Genomic DNA, 15,758 nt, shown 5'->3' with positions numbered 1-15,758 from the left:
TCCGAAGAAAGAAACTCTCGGGTCTGCTCATCCATGCGCTCATCCCCCGAACCTGAACCTGATCCCTCCCCGGCACCTCCGCTGCCGGCTGCTGGTCTCGAACGCAAAACCACCATTCTGAAACACATCACAACTACATCAGACAACAGAAATATCTCAAGGGATCATTGATACTACAACTAGCTTCCTGGTCTTGTCTCAGCCTTTCTTGATTCGAGTACGGATCCTCTGCTTCCAGTAGTACGGGCCCATACTACCTTCCACATCTATCCGTACCTTCTTCAAGAACTGCCCTGACTCCACCAAGTCACTTCTACTACTACTGATCTCTGCTACTCTCATCCTAGGCTTGCCCCAGGGAAACCTCAGACTCAACTCAACTAGTCCTCAGCTGCTGCAGGTCTCCTTATAATGCTAATTAACCACCACCTGAACACCATCACATGTGACGAAGATCATATAATCCTTCAAGTAAAAGACCCGTCCCTATAACGGTTGGACTCAAACAAGAGCTGCGCAATAGGGCCAGTTCCAGCACTCTGGGATTATTCAACCCTGATCACATGTGGTGTAACGTGTTCACCTAATGGCTAACTTCCATCACTCAGAACTCCCACAAAGCACGAAGCAAGCAACATTCGGATAAAGGAAACATACTCAGGCAAAACTATTCTCAAACGAGAAACTGATCTAGCATACAGTGCTAAGCTCATACTATCAGGCATAACCTAAACAGGCTATCCTACTGCTGTCTACTCAATACTAGCATGCAATACTCATAAAGCTGTAACACATAAAGCAGGCACATAAGGCATCCTCCTAGATCCTTAGTCCTATACTAGCATGCTGTTCTACTGAAACTGAAACTGAACAAATAACTTGTATGGGTAATTTGGGAGTACTTACTTGAGCTCGGCTGATCGCATGCACCACACCCTTATCTTGTTTAAAAATTTCTTTCTTTCTAAGTGCCTTCAAAATTCTTTTAGAAAACATTTTCCTTTTAAAAATCTTTTTATTTCCCCTTAGTTTGAGTTCAGATACACCCGGAAGTGTATCCGAATCCCTCAAACCAGGGCTCTGATACCAACTTGAAACGACCCAAAAATACGACCCAAAAATTTCGTTTTTCAACATAACCAAAAACCATAATCTGAGTGTCATATCATAAACCATACATGATGTATCTCAAAATAATAATAAAAACACTGTGCGGAAAACTGTATCATATCCATGTCATATAAAAATCAAGAACCAAATCAACTCCCAGGATAAAAGCTGAAGATGTGGTGTGTGCGATGCCATCATCCCGAGCTCTTCCCTCTACAAGCGGAAGTACCTGAAACCAAAACTGAAACTGTAAGCACGAAGCTTAGTGAGCTCCCCCAAATTACCACATACCATACAATAATATATATATATATCAAGCGCATACTGGGGCCTTGCCCCCCCCCCCCTCCATCGGACCGAAGTCCGAAGCTGACTGACTGGGACCTTGTCCCCTACATCGGACCGCAATCTGAAGCTCACATCAGACCGAAGTCCGAAGCTGACTGGGACCTTGTCCCCTACATCGAACCGGAGTCCGAAGCTGACATCGGACCGAAGTCCGAAGCTGACTGGGACCTTGTCCCCTACATCGAACCGAAGTCCGAAGCTGACATCGGACCGAAGTCCGAAGCTGACTGATCATAACATAAACGTATCACTTAACATGAACACACATAACCCTGTCTGAGCCACGAAGGCATCAAACATGCTAACTACTGCATCGGATAAAAATCCGGATACTACTGCTAGCTAAACGGGCCGGCATTGTGGCCTTAGACCCGTTTCTACTGAAAAGGAACTCACCTCGTGAACTGGCTGCTGAGTGAATAACTCTGAGGGCTAACTGCTGCTGCTCCGGTATCTCCCCGGCTACAAGTCCATAAACACACTCAATCAAATACTAAACACTGCACTGGGTAAAATGACTCTTTTACCCTTGGCCAAAGTTAACTCTCGGTCAAAGTCAACCCACAGTTGACCTGACTCGCCGAGTTGGGCCGCCAACTCGCCGAGTCCCTATTCTCACTCCTCGACCCTACTCGCTGCTACTCGTCGAGCATGGCATCGACTCGACGAGTACTCATTCGATCCAAGAACTCAGACAATCTTCATCCGACTCGCCGAGTCATATGAACAACTCGACGAGTTGTTCTTGAGCTTAAGAAGATTGCCTTGGACTCGCCGAGTTGTATGAACAACTCGCCGAGTCCCTCCATCACTGAGTCTACTCTCAACTCGCTGAGTCCACTCTCTAACTCACTGGATCCACTCGACACTGATAAAAATGAAGGAATCGGGAACTCGCGACCCAACTCGCCGAGTCGTTCTTCCCGACTCGCCGAGTTGCCGCCATGCAACTGATTTTTACTCGATTTTGTTTGAATCCAACACATACAATAGATAGATCTGAGTCCAATAAGCTGATTTACCACGTAAAGTTTCCTACTTTACGTGTACAACCTCATGAATAAGGGAAATAAGGCTAAAAGATGCACAAGATGGGTAGATCTATGGTTAATATGCAAAGTAACTCCAAAAAGGTAGTAGATCTGGGCTCTACAACACCCAATCATTCAGATCTAAAGATATCTCGACTTATAAAGGCATTCATGCAAACATAAGGCTTGGAACAAGCATCAACTAGATCCTAGGAGAGCTCTAATGGAGGTTTAAAGCATATAACAAGAGGGAAAATCCGAAATACCTCAAATAACTCAGGTTTGCCCTTGGATCTTTGCACTACACCTCTTCTCCTTGCTCCTTTCTTCTTCTCCTTCTTCAAACCTTCACAAAATGGCACAAAACACTTAGCTCACACAAGGGTGGATTAGGGTTCTTTCTCACAATGTTCTCAGGGTGAGGGAGGCGAGAATGGGGCTATAAGGTGACTTAAATAGTGGGCAACCCGGGGATTTAGGGTTTCACCCAGACGGATGGACTCGCCGAGTCAGGGATATGGACTCGCCGAGTCCCCGGCTCACACGTGCTCGAAGTCGCGACCCTACTCGGCGAGTCAGGCTATGAACTCGCCGAGTCCCTCTTGCAAAACTTCAAAATAAATACCAAGGAATTACCATACCGGACACGGGTCGTTACACATCTCCTAGTTAATGCATTCCCCAACTGAATTATATTGGACTTCACTCAATGACTCAAATGTGTTATATGTTATATAATGAGTATAATCCATAATGGTCTTTTTCTTTATAAAGTTGCTACATTTAGAATAAATGCATTTACTGACTCATACTATTTGTGAGGAAATCGCTATAATGGCCCTTCTACCACTACATATATTATCAATTTGAGTTCTAATCCCATTTCTTGGAAGTCTTCACTCTCCGTCGCTACTGCAAACACCTTTAGCAGCAACACACAAGTATTAGTGGCAACAACTGAATTACTCAGGGGAAAATGTACACATCGACACTCGTCGCTGCTATTTCCTTTTTGCGATGATCAATTGATTTCCAACCATTAGATCGACGACATTAATCAACGGTTGGAGTTCATCCAAAAACACTCACAATGATCGTGGTTACCAGGTGTTACTAACACCTGGACACCTTTAGCAGCGAGACTCGAAAGGGTCGTCTCTATTGTCTGCGTCGCCACTAAAGGTGTCGCAGGTAATGAATGTATTTCTTATAGTGTAAAAATCGAAGCTAAATACAAAATACTAGTTCGACTAAACCTTTTGATGTATAATTAGGAAAATATAAAGTAAAGTCTGATTAAGAAAAATAGGAACACAAACTTAGTTCGTGATGTAACCGTGAAAATTAAAAGAATATGATGAGATAACATGGAAAACGGCACTTCGCAAAACAATTTTATCTTCGTGGATCGCGCATTTTAACATGGCGGTTCACAATTTGGTAAAATTTGAGTGAAGAAGTGAACACTTAGTTGTTAGTGATGCTATTTTGTTGAAAAACTCGAACACCTTATTCTAATATTGAAGCCGTATGACTATTCTAATGAGCTCACGTTATTTTATTTATAAAGTGGGACTATCAATTGAGATCACGAATGCTTTAATCTTGTGTGCATGTATATTTTGTAATATGAGTTGAAACAATTATTGAGATCACGGATTCTGTAATCTTGTGTGCAATGAATATTTTGTAATATGAGTTGAAACAATTATTGAGATCACGGACTCTTTAATCTTGTGTGCAATGAATACTTTGTAGTATGAGTTGAAAATATGGTAATCTTGATATATTAGCCTTGATATTTTGTTATATGAGTTAAAAATGTGGTTATCTTGATATATTAGCCTCTCAATAGAACATTCTTTTTAAACCATTCTATATTCTATTAAGCTATGTCTTGTGGATGCTCTAATTAGAACATTATCCTTGTAATGTCCATGGTGACAATAAATAATAAAACAAATAAGTAAATCCACATCCAGATCTTCAGAAGTGTTTTACAATACAACAAACCAACTTGCTTAATATTAGAGTCAAGTCAAGTTTCTTGAAACTTTGAAGTCATGTGCTCTTCCAAAACACTACCCACACCCTTCTCTACTACAAATAATCAACCTTCAATCTTCTTTTTTCACATCAAACTCTTCTCAAAAAACCCACAAAATTTAATCAATCTCATCAAAGAAATTGAGAAATTCAACAATGACAGTCATATTCGTTGTTTTTGTGTCATTTGGCTGTGTTTTCTTCTTAGCACTCCCCTTATTTGCTTTATGTTACATCCTAAAAAAGTCTAAATGCAACAAAATGGCTGAAAAAAGTGAAATGGTGCATATCGATGAGCATTTGAAGGTGAATGAGAATATTTTGCAAGGTCCAAATGGCACGAAGTTAGTTGCAATTACAATTGATGATGATTTACATGTTGATGAAGAAGAAGAATGCAGGAAGAATGAGAAACTTGGAAAAGAGCTTCATTAAACATGTTGTGATGGAATTCATGCTCAGAGTACAACGTTGAAGCTTGAAATTTGAATTTGATGGTGTAAATACTAAATAAAGCTTGTGGAATTTAATTTATTATATATGTGTGACTGTTTCTCTTTTATTAGTAATAAAACATTACATTTAAATAAGAATTGAAAAATATATATTATGGATTATATAGTCATTTCAAGTTTGATGGGAATCAAATCCACACACTACTCAAAAGACAAAATTTACGACTTTTAGACTATCCTCACAAAAGCCAAAGAAAACAACAAACCTCTAGCACTAATTTTGTAATTTTCTGTAAAATTAACCGACATAATTATCACTTTGACAATATTGTATCTCAAAAAATTTAAAATGGCTCGAAATTAAATCAATGTTAGTAAACGTTTTCATAGAATAAAAAAATAACCTACTTTTCTCTCTAAAAAGAAGTCTTCTATTATCAAAAGTTTATTAAAACTAAACTCTATACTTTCAACAAAAGCAACGAAATATTGACATAAAACATAAAACCCAAAATTCCTAAACTTTTTTGTTTAAAATAAAAGTTTTAAATTCATACTTTCGAACGGACCTTTTTCTTTAATTAATTTTTTTTAAATGCTAAAGTATAAGTTTGTAAAAGCTAGTTGTCAAATATAGATATTAGAGTATACATTTCTTAAAGTAAATAACGAAAACTTTTTAGTCCACATACCATAATTGCTCAAATAAAATGAAACTTGAAAACCTAATCAACGTTTTCATTATTTTTTTTTTTCACACATATAAAAAAAAGAACACAATCTAAATTACCAACAAAAAGAAAAAAAAAAAAAAAAAATCTAAATCTCACCTACGAATGCATAATAAATAGAGTTTTGTTTTTGCATCAACAAAAAATCTTTTTAGCATTTAAGCACCAGTTATCGATTCATCTTTCGCATTCCAATATCTGTTGAAAAACCACATCGTATCAGCCGTCACTGAATATCCATCTTGATTCCTATGCCACGCGTAGTATGCATGCGTTCGGTTCTTAATGTCAAAAGTAGCATGCCCAAAACTAGCTTCCCTAAATGCTGAATAATCTGGTTGTGGCTCAGTCATGCTACACACCACCATAAAATAAAATCACAATTTTTTATAAAAGTGTCAAATATGTATTATATAAATTTAAAAAAAAAAAAAAAAAACATTACTTAGTTGCTAAACCCTCGAGGTTTCCTCCATCTCCAATGGTTATGTACACGGGGGCGGATTGGTCTTTTATAGGTTTGCAGATACCATTGACAATGTTGTAAGCAACGTTCGATATACGTTCCTACACAAATGCAAAAACAAATGTTATTATATATATAGCAATGTCATCTAGAGCAACATATTTTCATTGTTTTTTTTTTATTATAACACCCTACTTTTTTTTTTCGTGTTACATTAACATTGTACTTCAAAAAATCTACCGAATTAAAACATAACGTCTTGTTAATAACTGGGTAGATTTTTCAAAGTAGAATTTTTTAATAAGTACAATGTTGTAATACAGAGAAATGAAAGTATGATGCTATAATACAGATATAAAAGATGACTTACCGAGCGTTCATAGGCATGAACATGGCCCGCAAACACAACATCAACTTTATATTTAATAAACCATGGTTCATACATAACCCTCATGGTTTCACCTTCCATGTAGTGATAATTGTAGCTATTATACCATGGAGAGTGCATTACAACAATCAACCATGGAGTCTCGGTTCGGTTGACTTTTGGTAGTTCTTTTTCGAGCCATTTGTATTGAGGGGTGTATTTACCTAACAAAATATGTTGGATTTCAAATATATTGCATTTTTATGATTTAATATAATTGAAGAAAGTAAATATGGAATTTTGGGGTGTTACCATATGCGGAATATGAAGCCAAAATAATGATGTAAGATGAAGCTCTCTTGATGGAGTACCAAAAAGGAGCGGTGCTTTGTGATGATTTATAAGGGACAGGATACCGGTGAGTGTAAGGCTTGAAAGGTTCATCCTCTCCCTACAAAATATTCATCAAACATGGAATTGAGATTTTAAGAAGGTCAACAATGTCAACTTTGACTTTTTGAGTCAAATGAATTTGTCTTTTGTACAATTTTGGAAACAATTGACAAATAAGTGCAATGTATTAATTTTGTTTGGAATTTGGGATAATATCAAATCTAAATTTTGAATTTTGAAAATCTTTTAATGACCTTAGAAGTCAAAATGAGATGAGAAAGAAGGTAGTGGATAACATTACAACAAACTAGTTAATTTTTTTTTTTTTAATTTCAAATGCACAATTTAATCAACATCAATTTCATAAATTAATAACGCAATCTTTCACATAAAGGGGGAAAAAACTTACGATTTCAGGAACAAAATCGATTTCATGATTTCCGGCAGTCCAAATCCACGGTTGATACGCCGTACTTCTCTCCGTAAACCTTCCCCACGAATCCCATCTCCGGTTATCGTGATTCGGATAGTTATCAGCGTAGGAAAGGTCTCCGACAAACAACACAGTTTCACCTTTCGTTGGATTCATCTCATAATGCGTAAGTGTAATGTTCGAATCATAACTCTGCCCCAAATCCCCTGCAAATTATAACACAAAAACACGAATCAAATTTCCATCTTTTTCAAGTTGCATCGTAGAAATTCTGTAAAGAAACACAATACCAATTAGGCCGAAAGTGTAAGGAACATCGGGTCCAACTTCGGGTGGAGTTGTGAACCAGAAAGTCCGTTTTGTGTGGTCAAGCCCAATAGAATAGAAGTATTTCGTATCATGCTGCCATATTCATCCGAAAACCGTTAGTCAAATTTTGACTGGATTTCAAAGTTTTTACTATTATATTTTCAGTCTTTTATTATAATGTTTTTTTGTGATATTTGCCATAAAAATTATTATAAAAGTTAAGAATTTTGTTGAAAAAATTACCCTCAAATGAGTGAGATTGCAATGATGGATGAAACCCGAAGTGTAATTGAAGAATGAATATTTAGTAAGCATGCCTTCGGCTTTTCTCTTTTTTTTGCTGTTTTGAGGCCAATAGATAACAGTATTTGAACCGGGTTCATCCATTGTCACCCATGTTACAAGCATGGCTTTTCCAACATGATCGCCTTGTGTTATATGAACCTAAAAAGACAAAAAAAACTATATTAAAAAAAAGTAAGAAAAAGACAATTATAAAGATAGTTTTGTTTTTTTTTTTTTTAAATGGTATATAAAGGGTTTTTGTTCAACCGGTTCACAAGATTCTTGCCGGCCGAGTTGGCTCCTAATTTTTCAAACCCAAAATTAATAGAAACCACAAAAGAACAAAACCCATCAATGAAAACTGCATGTGGATTAATAAAAGTCCAAAACCCATCAAGACTTATCTCAAAAATTTAAAATAAAAGAAAATTTGCAGAAAGGGTTATCAAGATGTATCGCAAAATCTGAGAAAATTACAAATGGATTCCTTAAATCAATACAAACTAACAAAGAAATGTTGTTTTTACAAAATGGGTTTTGAAAATTGATAAAAACCCATCGATATTAATCACAAAGATCTTTTAGAAAAATAAAGAAAAAAAGAAAACCAGATTCTGAAACGGTGAAACCTAGGAACATGGCAAATGAGAAAGAAGAAGAAGAAAGAAAATATGATATAAAAACCAGACCTGTTGAGGCGCATTATAGCCAGGTGGCGTGATGAAGACATCAGCATCGAGAGGCATATCAATGGTTTTTTCAACTTTTCTTACGAAACTGCTGGTTGATCCACCATCAACATACAGAGTAGATGCGAACACCAAAACACCAAGAACATAAGCAAAAACAGAGCACGAGTAGACACCCATTTTACCCTACGCACCACACTCTTTCTTTAGAGAGTAACCAAGATATATATATTTATAGAGTGAGAATTAGAAAACGAATAGGAATATGCAAACAAGATATTCCATAATTTGTCAACGGGTTCTAGATTGCAACTAAAACCCCCGATTTTTTCTATTAACCCGGGATCTCGATAGGTACTAACTAGCTAACTTTAAGGAGGATCAGACACTTAAATCTAGACAGTGTATAATCTTGAAACACGTTTAAAAGAAAATCAATTTAAGTTATACAACTTTGATCCATGAGTTTAGTACATTTTTTAATTTTGGTTCCTAAAGAATCATGTTGCAATTTTGGTCTTTCTTTTTTTGAAGTTTTTAATGATTTTGTCCATACTCCATTTTATATGGCTATATATATATATATATATATATATATATATATATATATATATATATATATATATATATATATATATATATATATATATATATATATATAATTGATTTATTGATAGTTTGGTATTTATACATTTATTTATATATTATTTTAATACATTTGAGCTGTATTCTGGTGAAATGTAAAAATATTTGGTACTTATAATGTTTGAATTCTATTTTGCAGCCAAAAATGACATTCTTAAGGAAAAAAGATTGAAATTGAAAAAAAAAAAAAAAAAGCTAGATACTTGTAAGGGCTAGAGCTGAAATTAGGAGAAGAATGAAGAAGAAATCAAGAAAATGGAAACTCCCATGACTTGGACATTTGATTCCCATGGCCCGGCATAAAGAATCTTCTTGATCCCTACATTAAACCCTTCTCACGACATGACCATCTATTGGTCACAATGTAACCACGTGTCAACAAAAGAATCATCTACAGACTTGCACAATTTCCTTAGCGCATACGAGATTACTACGTTTATCACGACGTGAAACTCTTATTGTCACGCCGCAAGAGCTGAATTTTGGAAAGTATAAATATCAATCTTTTAATTGAAATCAGAAGAGTGAGAGCAAATAGCTACGATTGAAAAGCGAAAAAAAAATACATTCTAATTACCCTTGGAAGGCAGAAGAAGATTATAGATTGAGAGATTAAGAGATTGAAGCAAGATTTCCACATAAATCATTCGGTTTACTAGTTTTTACCATGTCTTATCTAGTTAAATCAGATTTTGTGTGTTTTTCTTTTGTAATCATGAGCTAAAAGCCTAAAACCATATATTTTCGTTTAGTGATGATGTACCCTAATATTATGTGTTAGTTTCTATTTTCATAGACTTATTGAAGTTGGTTTAGCTTGTGTTTGATAGATCAATACCTATTATGTTAAAAATTTTAATCTTTGTTGCTTAGATTTCAAGTTTAGTGTGGTTAGATGATCACTTTGATTGCATGAACTTGTTTACCTAGTTGTTTATGAATCCTAAATTGCTAGAGCTGGCGATTGACTAAATCCTAGATTAAGTAATAAATACGGAAATCTTCAGAAAAGTCCCAATATTTACGGAAAAGTTACACTTAAGTCCTAATATTTTTTTTTGAAAGAAAAAGTTCTGAAAACCAGCAAAATTTTGCAGTTTGACCATTTTTGACCGGTTGAAACTAGTACCAAATTAATTTGGAACTATTTCGTAAACTAACCAAAAATATTATGACTTTTCTGTAAATAAAAAATAATATGGCTTTTCTGTAAACAAACATATTAGGACTTTTCTACAAACATTATTATTATTATTATTATTATTATTATTATTATTATTATTATTATTATTATTATTATTAAAAATATAAATAAGAATACTATTGTTTGAACTTGTTATTATTAATATTGTTACTAATACATATAAATGCATTTAAATGAAAAAATAATATTAACGACATTGTTTAAGGGTGGAGGTGGAGGAGATGGTAATGCTTTTAGCATTAAAATCCTAAATGTCTCCTTGTATATTTTTACTTTGCATATGGTCATTTCATATTTGTTATTATTGTTTTCAATTCAGAATATTAATACTTAACAATTTAAAAGAAGTTGCATATTTGTAAAATTGTTTATAAATAGTTTAAGGTAAAAAGGGTTTCTCACTTTGTATATAAAATTGTTTAAGGCTGAGCACCAAAGACCTTACGGCAAGGTCCAGCCATTGGACATCCCGCTGTGGAAATAGGAAGATATTACGATGAATTTTATCACGAAGCTTCCCAGGACCGCGCGAGGCTTAGATTCGATTTGGGTCATCGTCGATCGATTGACCAAGAGCGCCCATTTTATTCCGATTCAGGAGAGTATTTCGGCCAAAAGGTTGGCTGATATCTATATCAGGGAGGTGGTGGCGAGGCACGGGGTGCCAGTTTAGGTGATTTCAGACAGAGATGTGCGGTTCACTTCCAGGTTTTGGAAGAAGTTTCATGACGAGCTGGGTACTCGTATGCATTTTAGCACCGTCTTTCACCCGCAGACAGATGGGCAGAGTGAGCGGACCATCTAGACCTTGGAGGACATGTTGCGGGCATGTGTTCTAGACTTCAGAGGTAGTTGGGATACTTACCTTCCATTGGCAGAGTTCTCCTATAACAATAGTTATCATGCAAGCATCGACTGTCCTCCTTTCGAGATGTTGTATGGGAGGAAGTGCAGGACCCCGATATGCTGGGGAGAGGTTGGGCAGAGGGTCATGGGGAGTACCGAAGTGGTACTCAAGACTACGAAGAGGATCCAATAGGTCCGGAGCAGGCTTCAGACGGCTCAGAGTCGGTAGAAAAGTTATGCTGACAAGCGTCGGTCGGACCTGGAGTTCCAGGTCGGGGACATGGTGTCGCCTTGGAAGGGCATCATTCGATTCAGGAAGTGGGGCAAGCTGGGCCCCAGGTATATCGGACCCTTCAGGGTTATAGCCCGGGTGGGCAAAGTGGCGTATAGGCTGGACCTACCAGCAGAATTCAGTCAGATTCATAGCACTTTTCACGTCTCCCAGTTACAGAAATGTTTGGTGGACGATTCGGCAGTGGTACCTTTAGAGGATATTCAGGTCGATGACAGCCTGAATTACATCGAGCGACCTGTAGCGATCCTCGACCGGAAGTCGAAGGATCTGAGGAACAAGAGGGTCGAGTTGGTGAAGGTGCAATGGAAGCACCGGAAGGGCTCGGAATGGACTTGGGAACCGGTGGATGAGATGATGGAGCATTACCCATAGCTTTTCCAGGAACGAGCAGCAGACTTCGAGGACGAAGTCTAAAATAAGTGGGGGAGATTTTTAGCACCTGGTTCCTGGTATGTATTTTATTTAAGTATTTTGCATTTTTTGGACTGTGACTCGGCAAGTTGAAGGCCCAATTCGTCGAGTAGAAGCAGATTGGATACGAGGTTTAAATGACGGACTCGTCGAGTCGGCTTCCAGACTCGACAAGTAGACTCTGACTAGACAAAACCCTAATCTAAGGGTTTGCACCCTATTTAAGCATCTCATTCAGCCAACCTTCGTCCCTATTGCTTCTAGAAACCCCCCATAGCAAACCCTAACTGTGTGTGTGAAGATCTAAAGGCATTTGTAACGCCCGCAAATCCGGGCTAGTCAAATTAGAGGCATTAGGGGTCGAAAACGACTTTTTGACAAAAGATTATTTAGAATAAATAATCTTAACCAAGTTGTAGAGTATGTTACAAGGTTTTCGTACATATAAAGAACGCCAAAATCCGAGTTATAACGAAGAAGTTATGACCCGTTGAAGTTTCGCGACGGAACCGGCACGATACCGGGAAGCGTAAATAGTGAATTTACGATAGAGCGAGATTTAGCCTTAGCGATCTAAACGAAAGTCGTAGAATATGTTAAACTAAGAACATCGATAAAAAGAACGCCCAAATCTGACTTCGTATGAGGAAGTTATGATTTTTCTAAGATTTAGCATAGCAGTGCACAGCCCGAAATCTGAATTTTAGATCGGTCGATTTTTAGCCGACGGGATCTAAATGAAAGTTATAGTACTCGTAAATACCAACGCGTGGATATAAAGAACGTCAATAATAGAGCTCGTATGCAAAAGTTATGGACGAAGCTTAGTCCCTACTTTTCGAGCGCGGCGAATTCGATACAGTTTTGTAAATCCGAGATAGAATGAGAATTAGCCAACGAGGTCTAAATGAAAGTTGAAGATCTCATTAATAGGAACTCAACGGTAAAAAGACAGACAAAAACGGAGCTTGTATGCAAAAGTTACGGACGAAGCTTAGAGACTACTTTACTATAAAACTCCTATAAATACAAGGGTGAACTCCTCATATTTTCTTCACACCATAAGCCTTTCTTTCTCTCTCTAACTTCTCTCTAGCCTCCCTAAACCCCTCCCAAGTCTACGGAACCTCCCTAGCACGAGAAGAAAGCCCCGGAGCGCCCGACGGCTCCGAGAAGAAAAGCTTTCGGCTTGGAAACGTTGCTCCAGCAAAGCCCGGTTTTTAATAAAAACCCGCTGTAAGTGAGCTACGCCTATAGTATATTTAATATAGATTTTATTTAATTATAGTAACATTGTTAGGACCTTAAAATAATTATTTAGGCTATTATTATGAGTTATATTGAGTGTTATTTAACGCTTATATAATAGTAATAATAGCTAGACTATTAAATTAGTCTCGTCAAGCGTTAGACTAAACTCTAGTGGTAATGATACTAGGTTTCGTCAAGGGATAATTGTTTTAAGAGTAACGAAGTGCTATCCGAGTGCCGACTCACCACCTACTCAGGTGAGTGCATAGTCCCTTTCATCTTACACATAGATATGAAGTATTTAATATATATTATGTGTTGTGAGTGCATAGTCCCTTTCATCTTACACATAGATATGAAGTATTTTATATAAACTACGTGCTATGTGTGCACATTATCTGAATACTTGCTGTCTATGTTGGTTGAACGTTTTATACATGTTTTAAAGGACTTAAACTGTATACGTATTTTATATATACAAAAATGTTGGGTATGAGATGGGTAGATGAATGATGAGAGATAGAAGATGACGTGAGTATACATTGGCAGCTATAGACTTAGTGCCTATGGGACAAACATCGGTAGCTATGGACTTAGTACCTTTTAGACGTTGGTAGCTATGGATTTAGTACCTGTTGGGAATTGGTAGCTATGGACTTAGTACCTATTAGTTAGACGTTGGTAGCTAAGGATTTAGTACCTGTAGGAATTGGTAGCTATGGACTTAGTATCTGGTGAACATTGGTAGCTATGGACTTAGTACCTATTAGATAAAGACTGGTAGCTATGGATTTAGTACCCGATGAATAGACTATAGCAGCTATGGAATTAGTGCTTTATGAACGAACATTGGCAGCTATGGATTTAGTGCCAGTCCCATAACCCTGGAAGTAAGGGACTTCGGAATAAACGAATGCAGGATAGATGACTCTTAGGTTAAATCCTTAAAGAGTAAAGAAGATAATGGGGATGGGTAATTGGGTTGATTGTTTGATTGAACATAATAATTATATTATTGTGGGTTGAAAACCCTATGTACTCACCAGGTTTCCCAACCTAACCCACTCAGTTTATTTACATCACAGGTGACGATATGAAGTGACATTACACTGAGAGATTTAAAGAGATATAGATCACTAGTGTAAATAATTGTAAGTTCTGTTTATGCTTATGTTTCTGTATTAACAATGACATCCCAAACGTTTTAAAATGAAATAAATACGTTTCTTCGAAAATGTTTTAATAACGTATTTATCGTGTTTTTCTGGGAACAAATTCCGCAACATTTTTATAAAATGAAGTACTCTGATTTTTATAAAGCATAAACAAAATCGGTCTTTTCTGGCCGTGATTTTGGGGATGTCATAGCATTTGTGGTGATTTTTGGTGATTTTGATCACAAGAAAAAAGGAAGGGCCTAGAGGGATCAAGAGAAGACCAAGGGAGTTCAAGTTTGTGCATCATTTGCAGTTCGCAGAAGGTATAAAGTCGATACCTTGCTTGTTCATTTGCTAGATCCCTTTTTGGGGAGATTTAGGGCTTTTATAAGCCATTCTTGGAGACCAACCATGATTGCAAGCATGGTTGGGGGTTGAGGCTTCAGATCTAGGTCCATGAGGAGTTACAAAGCAGAAAAGGGCTGCTTTTGCACCCATGGAAGCCCCCATGCAACTTAAGAGTCTCTTTTAGAGACTTTTAGGCTCGAAGTCCCATGCATGCACATAAAGTTCGTAAGTTTACATGCTAGATCGAGTTTAGGGACCTAGATCTATCATTTGGACAAAAGTTGTACACCAAAAATCGAAGAAATAGACTTAGACAGTATCGACTCGGCCAGTCGTTCTTGGGACTCGGCGAGTCTGAGGTTAGACTCCCCTTTTCTGTTATGGGTCAAAGAGACCCAATTGAGTGTTGGAAAGGTTTTAGAGGGTCCAGGGGAGTGACCCAACGTATTGGGCTAAGCCATAGTCCTGGAGTTCATAGGACTTGGCGAGTGCATGAGCCGACTCGGCGAGTCCAAGGCAATTTCCCAACATTTGAAGATGAACTCGACGAGTTGTTCTTACAACTCGGCGAGTCTAGGACAGGACTGGTTCATAGGATAAGGATAAACTCGACGAGTTGTTCATACAACTCGGCGAGTCGGATGAAGGATCCTTCGATGATTTATATAGAAGGAGAAATCGTCGAGTCATTGCTAAACTCGACGAGTAGAGACGTGGATGAGGACAGTTAAAGGGATAGGGACTCAACGAGTTGGCGGCCCAACTCGGCGAGTCTGGTCAACTGGAAGTTGACTTTGACTTTGACTTGGACTTGGTCAGGGGTAAAATGGTCATTTTACCCTAAGAATAGATATCAAACTCTGATTAAATGTTTTGTGGGGATTATAGCCAGAGGATTTCCGGAGCAGCAGCAGACAGAGATTTCCCGCGCAGATTAT

The 15,758-nt window shown here is 37.4% G+C and overlaps 1 protein-coding gene across 1 annotated transcript; it reads right to left on the bottom strand.

Annotated features, from left to right (window-relative positions):
- Positions 1–5,687: 5,687 nt before the first annotated feature.
- Positions 5,688–9,054, bottom strand: LOC111918260 (purple acid phosphatase). Its single transcript, XM_023913951.3, has 8 exons — positions 8,664–9,054; positions 7,933–8,133; positions 7,671–7,782; positions 7,357–7,586; positions 6,867–7,005; positions 6,558–6,778; positions 6,167–6,288; positions 5,688–6,075 (listed from the first exon to the last, which is right to left on the bottom strand). The coding sequence occupies exons 1-8, from the start codon at positions 8,841–8,843 to the stop codon at positions 5,880–5,882; spliced, it is 1,401 nt and encodes a 466-aa protein (XP_023769719.1). The 5' UTR covers positions 8,844–9,054; the 3' UTR covers positions 5,688–5,879.
- Between the last annotated feature and the right edge of the window lie 6,704 nt (positions 9,055–15,758).

Source organism: Lactuca sativa, chromosome 9 (genome assembly GCF_002870075.4).
Source record: "Lactuca sativa cultivar Salinas chromosome 9, Lsat_Salinas_v11, whole genome shotgun sequence".
NCBI lineage: Eukaryota > Viridiplantae > Streptophyta > Magnoliopsida > Asterales > Asteraceae > Lactuca > Lactuca sativa.
The sequence above is the reverse complement of the archived record's forward strand: the minus strand, read 5'-3'. Positions and strand labels throughout refer to the sequence as shown.